This window comes from Onychomys torridus, chromosome 11 (genome assembly GCF_903995425.1).
Source record: "Onychomys torridus chromosome 11, mOncTor1.1, whole genome shotgun sequence".
Classification (NCBI taxonomy): Eukaryota; Metazoa; Chordata; class Mammalia; order Rodentia; family Cricetidae; genus Onychomys; species Onychomys torridus.
Window position 1 is genome coordinate 77,142,069 of NC_050453.1, and position 10,997 is coordinate 77,153,065.

Genomic DNA, 10,997 nt, shown 5'->3' on the forward strand with positions numbered 1-10,997 from the left:
ATATTTTTTATCATAAGCAAGGATATAATGTAGAACTAAATGCAAATTTGCATGAGTGTTTAAGATAGAATTTCTAGGAATTTTACACTTTACTGGTTTTACAAATTTCCACTGGTCTCCGGAGACCCTGTTCCTCTAGATGTGGCACTTGAGAGAGAAATCTGTAAAAGCATTAGCTTATGCCCCAACATGTGAAACTGTCACTCAGTAAAAGGTGAATGAATTAGGCAGAGGAAGGGAAGAAGGACAGAAATAGAGATTCATGAAGCAGGAAGCAAAGAGAGAAGTGGGAGAGACAAGAAGAGAAAGAAGGTACAGTAGACAGTCCCTGGAGGGCGGGACATGGCGGGGTTAGACCGGAAGACCCAGACTTTGTGCAGAGGACAGGCTTAGTTCTGACATTCTGAACATGCCTAATTTCTCCCTTTCCTCAACTCAGAGCCCTCCATTCCCCCTTCCTTATACTTAGGATTGCTATCTGGATCATCTGTCTTCCCAACAGTCTAGAGCTCTGGGCAGACTGTGCTCTACAATTTCTCTAAAGCTAGTTTCTATGAGCTGGAAGTTGTTCCCCATAACTACAGATTTGGTGAATTAGTAGAGTTGGTAGAGGAGTGGTTCAGAGACAGATGGCTGGGGATGATGGAATTAGGTGGGCATCCCCAACTGTCCTGTAGGTGGATGATCTGTGTAAAGCCTGTGCTTCAACTGGCCTCACAGGGAAACGTCACATTTGGTGACTGCCCACACAGTATAACAAAGCATAGCTGAAATCCAGCAGACACTTAAGCTTCCTCCTACACCCTCCACACATTAATGAACTCAGGGAAAGACACTAGTTGTGCACAAGCTATGTGACCTCACAGAAATGGGAGGGCTGGAGACCAAGAAAAGGCAAGTAATAGAGAAAAGGAAATGAAACATTTATTCAGCTACAGCAGCCTAAGAGCACCTATTAAATACTGCTCACTCTGCAAACTGATTTATTGCTTTGTGTATTTGTATGATGTGTATATATGTATGTGATATTTGTGTACTTATGTGATATTTGTGTGATTGTGTGTATGCATATGAAGTATGTAATGTTTGTGGATATCAAAGTGATCTTTGCATCATGTGTGTGTGTTCATGTGTTGTAAGAGACTTTACACATATCTCTGTGTGTGTGTGTGTGTGTGTGTGTGTGTGTGTGTGTGTAGGCTAGATGGCTTAAGAACACTGTGATAACAGAAGTGTAATAGTAATCTGGCTCTTCCTGAGTGCTGAGATCAACTCAGGTCCTCATTCTTACACAATAAGTACTTTAGTCACTGAGCTATCCTATGAGTTATACAAAATTCCTGTTGTAGACATCGGACTGTCTTTGGAGGTATATTTCTGCTTCAGAGGCAAATTGTTACAAATGCTATGCATGCAAGTGTGTTAGTATTTTCTCTTATGTTCTTTCTGTCTTCCCCATTGCTGGTGTCATTCTGAAAATCTCAATTGAATCTGCAGATGTAGGAAACAGAGAGGAATAATAACCCCTTGGCCTGAACATGCACAAAGGCAAGTAGACAGTATAGAGACATTGAGATTTATGCTTGAAGATCAATTACTAATGGTAGCACATCAACCTGAAGCACTCAACTCTAGAAATTCTCCTTAACCAAGGAGACACTAAAAAGTGGGTTAAGATGCCCCATCAACAACCAGTTGATGAGGACAGAATCCATGCTGTCCAGGTTTAATAACACATTCCTTAGTGAGTAGTTCTCATTTTGCTGACACAAGCCAATATAATTTATAGACTAAAAGATTGCATCTGAGTGATGGATATAGACAGTGTGTGCTAAACGATGTCATGTGTATATGAAATATGCTGCATTCAGATTACAGCCACTCTGTATTCACAGAAAAGAACTTCATTTCAGAGCAATGAATACCTTTTGAGCATCTAATACTTTCATTTGTCACAAACAACAGAAGCATCTATAGAATACATTTTAGCTGGAAATCTATGTTTTTGTGTGCTTAGTGGCACGTACATCCCTGTGCCTTGAATTTTCTTGGTCATTATTCTCTTTGCAGATCTATATGAACTGAACTTTCAAATATCCTCCTTGGAGTCCTTACTAGCTGCTCTACTCATCTCAGCTAGTTTCCTTACTAACATTTTTTCTACTGCATTCTATGCCTCATTCATCCTTGAAAGTTGGGGAGGGGAATTCTGGAAAGATTGCTTACGTGGTATAGGTCTTACTTTGAAAGCTTTAAAACCTGAATTTGAACCTTATAACCTACAGAAAATCCATATATGTGGTTAATGATTTGGTTTAGACCATAAAAGTACATGCCACCGAAGCATGGAGGACAGAATTTCATATGTGGGATCCACATAAAGGTGGCAAGAAAAAATCAATTCCACAAAGCTGGTTATGACATACACATATACTGTGACATGCACAGACTTTATGTGCACACAGACACCAGGCTGGCACCACACACACACACACACACACACACACACACACACACACACACATACACACACACCATATTAAAATAATATATCTTCATGGCAAGATATATGCATGTAATTCCAGCACCAGAGGATGCATAGGAGTAGCCCAGTGCCTGTCTAGACAAATTGGCAAGCTCCAGGCCAATGAGAGATCTTGTTTCAAAGAAGATATATAGCTTTCTAAGGGATAACACACAGTCTGGCCTACATTATCCACATGCACAAACATACATGTGCAGGCACACACATAAATAAAGTTTTAAATGGGGAAGATTAAAATCTTACTATGCTAGTTTCATGTTTAGTTCCTAACACCCACATGGTGGCTCACAGCTTTCTTTAACTCCAGTTCTAGGGTATCTAATTGCCTTTTCTGGACTCTGCGGGCACCAGACATGTGGGTAACACAAATGCTTATAGCAAAACACTCATGTGCATAAAAATTAATGATATTTAAAAATAAAAACCCCAGTTAAACTGCATCTTATAAATTTAGAGAGATAAATTTTCCATACTAACTTCCTCCTCTTGTGAGGCCCTCTCTCTATTCTCTAAGACGAAGAAGGAGACTTAGACAAAGATATCTTAACATAGATAGACCCAGGCCAGTTTCAAGCTCCCAGAAGTGACAGCGCCAGCCTCAAGAACTTAAAATTACAGCCCCAGGAAGATTTAGCCAATTAAAAAAAAAAAAAAAAAAAGAATTGTATCCATACTAACTCCCCCACAACCTGGAGGGACTTGTGGTTTTTGCCTTTAAAAAGCCAGCCTCACAAAGAAAGAGCACCTCCTCCCTGCCTTGCTGAGCTATAAGTGAGTGCTTGAGATGAGTTCCTCACCGTGGAGTTCCTCACCGTGAGTTGTAATGGAAATAAGGCTTGCTTTTGCATTCTGGACATCCTTGGTCTTTGGTGGTCTCTCTGGGGGTGTTTTGGGCATAATACTCTATCCCTATAGCAATCTACAGTGTCCCCATCTTTTAGTCTGCTGAGTTTGTTCAAGCTTTAGTTTCAATTTCACTTTCCTCAGGAGCACATTTGGAAGCTCCAGCCCGTGAAAGCTGTTCATTGTCTGCCTTCCACTGCACCCATGCTTAGCTATGTTGAACAATTAACAATGACGTGACAAAAGACTTATTGTCCTGGCTGTCAATGTTTTTACCATTTCTGGAGGTCATGTCCTATGTCTCACTAGTTATTCTTCACTTCTCCAGTTACACAGAGGATGTGACCTTAAGAAAGACTAGGACTTAGAACTAAGTTCATCTGTAAGTTATTCAAATGAGTAACACACACCAGCTCTTGACACATACCTTTTTCAAAGTTAAGAAGATGACATAGGTGTCTCAAAGTCATTTTATAAGAATAATGAGATGGATTTGCCATTAAACAAAATTCTTTTCCATAATACAGCACTAATTCCACTGACTGGAATCCACATCTAACTTTATATCAAACCCAAGGCAATGGAAGAGATTCTTATAGCAATGGGACATGTGTATTTCAGATTATAGAGAAAGCATTCATTAACGTTACGTAAAGAAAGTTAGTCAAATAAGCCCAAAGTTGTAGTAAGGTCAAGTAGATAGAGAGAGTTCTTTTTCAGGATACAGTTGACTTTATGGTACCCGAGTTAGGCCTGTTCTCCCACAAATCCAGAAAAGCATGCAATTAGGGGTCCACGCAGCACACCTCCCACTCCCACTCCATAAGGCAAATCCAGAGAAACATGCAGTTGGGGGTCCATGTGGCAGACCTCACACTCTGTAAGGTGATCCGAACTTCTGTTTCATTTTTCAGCTCACTTCTACTTGGAATCTCCACAACAGTGACGAGTAATAGTTGTTAAGACAGCGGTATGAAACAAACCATCTTAAAAGCAGGACTCTGCCGACGGAGTAGGAAAAAAATCTCAGTTTAAGATTGAGAGCTCTTGCTAGAAAACCACTGGGCCATTCTCTCATTCATCCACTTGCTCAGTACTTTAGCCACTGGATACAGGAATTCAAATGAAACATGACGAAAGGGTAATGCATCTTAGCGGAAGGAACAAGAATTACAGAAAGTGTTACAAAAATTATATGAATAGGGGAACTTAACCTAGACAGAAAATTTAAACTCACATTTTATTTATTTGTTGACAATATCATACATGTGTGGAACATATCATGATCCTTACCATCTCCATTCTCCCCTCTCACTACTCCCAGTTACTCCCAACACAACCCACACTAGTAAGTGTGTGTGTGTGTGTGTGTGTGTGTGTGTGTGTGTACTCGGCAAATAGTGAGAAAAATTTTTAAGGGAAAATGATGTTGTAGGCCAAATTAATGATCAGCCTGTACAAATAAATCCAAGAGAAATGAGACAGCATTGTTTGTTTATAAAATTAGAGCTCCATATTTTGTTAGAAGGGATACGGGAGATGAGAGTTAGATTATTATATAAAGCCAAATCGCAGCTTGCACCATCTCACACATAACCAGGACTTTATAAACACTACCTCAGCAGAACACTGGTCTGACATGAACAGACTTACAGGACAGAATGCCCATTGTACATTGTCCCATTCTTGTGTGTACACAACAGGATATTTTAAATTGTTCCTCAAGGTTTTCTTTATCCCCTATCAAATTTTTCATTAAAAATTAGGAAAGAAAAACAAATCCTCAACTCTGGGTACAAACTTAGATAAAAAGTTGCTTTTTTTAGAACAATGTGATATTTACTGTCACACTTTCTGTCTTTATCTGAATGCATTTGGCATCTTTTTTCAGGTATGACTCAGGAGTTGGGTGTGTTGAAAATTGCTAACTCATGCCCTTCTCCAAGGGAAAGGTTATGAGGCTGATGGTAGACAACTCTTGCCAAATTCCTGCAGATGCTACACAAACTGCCTAGTCAAGTGCATTGGAGGATATTTTGTTTCGAGGGTGTTTGTGTTTAAAAATGTTTATAGGTTGGGATTCAGATTTTTCTCATTGTCTAGATTAGTGATCTTGGGGACATGGTTAAGTTTCACTCACCTTAAACTCATTTATATGAACTAGTCACTTAACATCCATCTTGCTGATGGGCATTGTAAAGTGGGTGCTGTAAGTGAGGGACATATGCTGCATGCCTACTGGTAGGGATTGAAATCACATTAAACTCGTATTCTGATTATAGTTGCCTCCCAGTTTTAAAGTGCAGTGATCTCAAGCACACACACATGAAACGACCATTAAGTAGCATGAGTACTTGATAAAGAAAACCCATCACAAGTAAACATTGTCTTAGTAACTAAACCCAGGTTAGACCTCTATTCATTAAACCAAGGTTATTGGGGGGAGTGAGAAACCTTTACAAGGTCATCAAAGGTGGCAGAGTTTTACTGAATGGTACAATTTTCTTTTTAAATTAGTAATGTCGGTATTGTTTCCAAATTAAAACAATGCAACTTCTCCTTAAAATTTTAAGTAAAATATCATCTTTTTCTGCCTTTTTAGGCAACTATACACATTCTCAATTTCCTTATTTGTTGAGAATAATTATCACATGCAGGTGATATTTCATCACAATTCTGGGTTATCGACTGAAAGACATTGAATCACCAACTAAAGGAATTAGAGATGCTTTGAACCTTATCATATCATTTTTTGATAAATGGATACAGAAAAGTAAAGTGATTCACTCAAAGAAAACTGAAGGCAGTGAGCAGATAGGCAGAGAAAACTGGAGACTACAGCTAGGAAGGTGGCCATTCCTTAGAAGGAGAACACAAGTGGGAGCGTGGCTGCTCCTGCAGACATTAATCATCTCCCAAGTATTTTCCTTTGTTGTGATATCCCTCCTCTAGTTCTTCATTTATATTTTATTGTTGCAAAGTGTTAATCTGCTTTATATATAGGGCTATGTGATGGGAAAGTGATTGCATGTTGACCAGTAAAGGTCAAAATGAGCTAGTTTGATGATGGAGAAAGCTTCCAGACTCCACCAACTGAGCAGTACAGGGTTCCCTCACTTCTGATAACTGTATATGCCAAAGAAAACACTGAACAGCCATTATTCTGCATCACAAAACACCACAACCATTGCTCACACTACTTTTTAATTTGGTTTGTTAACAGCCTTCAGGTAATTCAAGGTCTGATATCTCCTTATTATCATGATCAATATGCTCACAGGTCTTGTGAAATTCAGCATGCAAGAAAAATCTGGAACAGGAAGTTTAAAATTCTTACCACAATAACATGTCTCTGGGACTCTTAATGGGCAACAGCAAATTTCAAGGAGGTATTTAGTGATTATTCTAAGCTATTTAAAAAAAATTTATTTAAAATTTATTTAAAACTATGGATAATCATGTAATACTTTTTTTTCAATATTTAAAGTAATAGTTGTCCTATGTATGTCATATGCAGTCATTCTGTTTTAGAACACCATACTCTGCCATGTTAACATTTTTTCCAGCCTAATCTTAGATGAACAGCCTTAGTATGATATTTAGCTGCTGTTCAATTTGGGGTGAGCACATAGCTCAATTGCTGGCTGCTTTCACTAGCAGGATGGGAGGACAATTTTGACTAAGTGTTTGATGCCTGTGCTGAGACATCACTGGGACTAGAACTTCATAGAGACTCTGGTCTCATTCGATCCAACTCTCAAGTCACACCATACCTTCTTGTGTCAATGGAGTTGAACATGTAATAGTTGTTAATTTTACATTGCTCTCTTATATCTATAGTCAAAATTAGCCAGTTCCCTCAGGATATACCCAAAGGAAACACTCTTGCTGTTTAATATCCGGAAAGTTTAGAATGGGGAATTTTCAGAGGTTTTTATTACTGGTAGGTAATTGCATTCTCATCATAGATTTGTAATATCTGCATTATGGCTGGACCCCTTCTAACCTGACTCTGTTTTCATTGTGCTTAATTAGAAACTTATAGAATATGCAACTGGATAAGCATTCATTTATCCCTGTGGAGATAAACACCCATGTTCCGGACAGAGTATGAGGAAATTAAACCTGTATACAAATAGATAGTCACATACTGCACAACAATAACAACAACAGCAAGTCATTTCAAAAGAGGGCAGACAATTAAAAGTTATATTTAATATACTCCACACCTATAACTTAACACCTATAACTATGCACCATGGAAGAACCTCGGTAAGCAATCTGTTTTCAAGGCTGCTAGTTACTAATGGCATGGAATATTCCTTAAAATGTAGGAAGAACAATCCTACAAAATTATTTCCACAAATCAAATTAAAAGGAAACTCTTGGGAAGGAAATGTCTAACTCATCAAAGCACATATATGAATGGGAACAGAGTGCACATCCATAGCAAATCCAGTATCTACACTTGAAGAATAAAAACTGTGAGCAGCAGCCTAGAGAAACAGAAATATTCATGATTGCCTTGAAGGGTTTTGCCTTATAGGCTCTGAAGACCACTAATATGCATTGACTTTCAGTGCTTGCTGAAAACCTATTGCTTACTGAATTGATACAATTTTCACAGTACAGCAAACACTCCCTGATATCCCTTAAGAAAACTGACTCCAGAATATTTAGCAAGCAGCACTCACTCAATTGCTATGTTGCTTGGAAATGGGAAATGCAACTGTCACTTGTGAAATTCTGGAGATCACTATCACCAACTTCCTTTTGAAATGCTCAGTGCAGGATTTGCAACTGCCTTGGCTAAGATAAGCTGAAGTCTTAAACCCATGCCATTTAGTTTTATGCACATTATTAAAATATATTCACCACAGTTAAGTTTATTTAAAAAAAATTATGACTCCAAAATCTATTTTTTCCCAGAATTTTCAAGAAGGGTAATCCTCGAGGAGGCCTGCTATGCACTCTGTCCATTTTATCAGAATCCCTCACTCCATCCTTTTGGATATTCACAGCATTCATGCTCTCCAGATAACAATGTGCTAAGGGGAATACACAGGTTAGAGCCACACCTCTGCATCATTTGGACAACACTGACCTCTAGTGGTCCAGGAGGTAAAGAAAGTAGCTCAGTAGCGAAGCTTACTTTCTGACTAAGGCTTTTGGGTCTTTCTATCTGGCACCATGGGAATAATTTCAAGAAGTGGGGAAGAGGAGGAAGAAAGGGGAACAAGAGAAGAGAAGTGGGAGAAGGCAGTAGAGAAAAGTCAGTCTCCCTGACTGAGTGTAGCCTGCTTCAGTACATCTCTGAAATAATTTATTAGTTTATCCTCCCTTGTCAGAGAGGCCTTTTTTTTTTTTGCCCTCCTTTATAACACAAACTTTAAGAAAATGTGACAACTATGGATTGTGAGCTTTCCAGTCTTTGGGCCACAGGAACACTGGCCCTACTTTGAACATTTATCCACTTGTCTTCTTTCTGGGATGCAAATTCTGGGACAATATCCTCTAAGAATTAAGGAATAAGGGAGAGGGATCCTCAGTAGTAGGTCTTCCTGCTTTTTCCCCCCTGAGATTGGTAATACAAATTACAAAAGTAAAATAAAATTGTCCCCAAACTGGGTAACAGTTCCAAGGTTCAGTGCAGGAAGAGAAGATGAACGAACAAATCCACAAACTTGAGGGACCAAGGTGTACTATCCATGCAAACAACACAGACCAGACGGCTTAATTGCATCCTTTCTCATTTAGGAGTTCCCAGAGATGGAAAAACTTCCCTTCCTCTGCCTAGAGAAGCAGCTGAGCAATTGAGCTCTTGTAGCTTCAGCAATTTATTCAAGTTTGACAAACTGGATTTTTAAAATACATAGTGCAGGTGGCAGATCTCCGGAAGTTAAGAATACCTGCTTATTAAATTAAGTGAAGTTGAAACATGGGCAACCTAGTGCATATTCACTGCTCCTTCACTGGCATGAGAATACTGATGGTGAGCTGTGCATTAAAGCTCTCCCTCCTGTAACAGGACAGCCATTAGTCTCCTAGGGTAGCTACATTTGGGCTACAGTTCTTAGGCCAAAACTCCCAATCCTCTTACACCAATGCCCATTGGTTACAGAATACCCCAGCTGAAACCTTCTACTTAAGACAGCAAAGAGAGCTAGGTGCTTAGGGTGGGGGTTGAAGGTGGAAGTGTTCAGAGCACATTGCAAATCTGAGGGAGCTGCAGTCCGTCAGCTGCTGTCACTGAACTCGATGGCTCTGGAGCATCTCTGCCCCTAAAGGCTTGCTCCTGGCCCGTACAACTGTGTCTGAGATTAAGAAGCATGGAGCTAGCAGCAGGCTAAGGGAACTTTATGGTTCCCAAGAAGGGCAGGCAATCCAGCAGAGCAAGCTCATGAGAGTGCTGCTAACTTTTGGGATGGTTGAAATGGTGGAACCACACTGGTAAGGGTTTTCACCCAGCTCTTTCCCAGAACGTATATAGTCGGACAGTGGGTACTTATTCCTAGTAGCGTCATATCCCACCTCACCTTCCCGCCCCCAGTTCTGAGTACTCACAATTTGTTGCTGTTAATCCTAAATGCCAGAAGCCAGAGAGCACCAAAGTCAAAACGCTGGTTAGTCTTGGTACAGAATCCATTTCCCCCAGTGAACGATCTCTTCCAATCAAAATCCAAATTCGCAGGCACAAGCCTTGGCTTTTCTTTCCTTTTCCTTTCTGTCTCCGCTTTTTCTTCTCCGCACCGCCGAACCCCCTCCCACCCCCCTTGAACAGACAGACACTCTTCTTTACTCCATCCTGCTCCTCAGACGCTCCACTGAAACCGTGGCAGGGCTTCCTCCGAGCTGCGAGCTGCGAGCTGAGACCGAGGTTTACAGTTCCTTCAACTGTCCCTTTCTGTGTTCGCCTTCCTCGTCTGCCTCTTATTCCTCCGGATCTCCTTCCTTAAAGGTTCAAATCCAAACGAAGGCAGCTCTTGGCGCCCAGCTCCAGCAATAGCCAAAAGCACCTCTTTCCGGTGTTAGAGCTGGGTTCAGCACCGGGGTGGCGGACAGCTCCTTATAGGAGCCTTAGGCGAGGCACCGCCCCCGGCCGGCCCGCCCCACGCTCGCCTATAAGAGGGGCCTGGGCGGGTCCTTGGTCGCTAGCGCGTCCCCAGCAGACTTATGCTGCGGAGCACTTAGGCTACTTGCTGGGGAGGCAAGGGGGAAAGATCTCTCTCTCTCTCTCTCTCTCTCTCTCTCTCGCTCGCTCGCTCGCTCGCTCGCTCGCTCTGTCCTGTCCACCCATGCATCCCAGCATCCCTAAATCCATAACTACTTACCCCTTCCCTTCCTCCCAAATGAGGGCCCAGATATTGACATTTTATTCAGGTTTTCGAGCAAAACTGAAGCGATGTCTAAAGGAGTTGGAAAGCCGAAGCCTTAGGAGGAGGAATTTTCCCATGGAGAGCTTGGCAAAGTCCTAACCTGATACCTAAAGCCTTTCCTTTTATTTGGCAGAGGAGAGTTAAAGAAAGCTTGAATTGTGCGATTCAATTTCCCCTGCACGGATGGGTGATTGACAGGTATTGATGTAATTGGGATTTCTGGTTTAGTCATT

General features: G+C 40.8%; 1 protein-coding gene across 2 annotated transcripts in view; it reads right to left on the reverse strand.

Annotated features, from left to right (window-relative positions):
• The window catches only part of Cntnap5 (contactin associated protein family member 5), a 902,127-nt gene extending 891,559 nt beyond the window's left edge, over positions 1-10,568 (reverse strand). Inside the window, exon 1 of one of the 2 annotated variants that reach the window (XM_036201821.1) lies at positions 9,953-10,567. In XM_036201821.1, the coding sequence (XP_036057714.1) occupies positions 9,953-10,034 (82 nt within the window). In that variant the 5' untranslated portion in view covers positions 10,035-10,567. Of the gene's footprint in view, positions 1-9,952 lie in introns of both variants that reach the window. The other variant, XM_036201822.1, reaches the window with a different exon arrangement.
• Between the last annotated feature and the right edge of the window lie 429 nt (positions 10,569-10,997).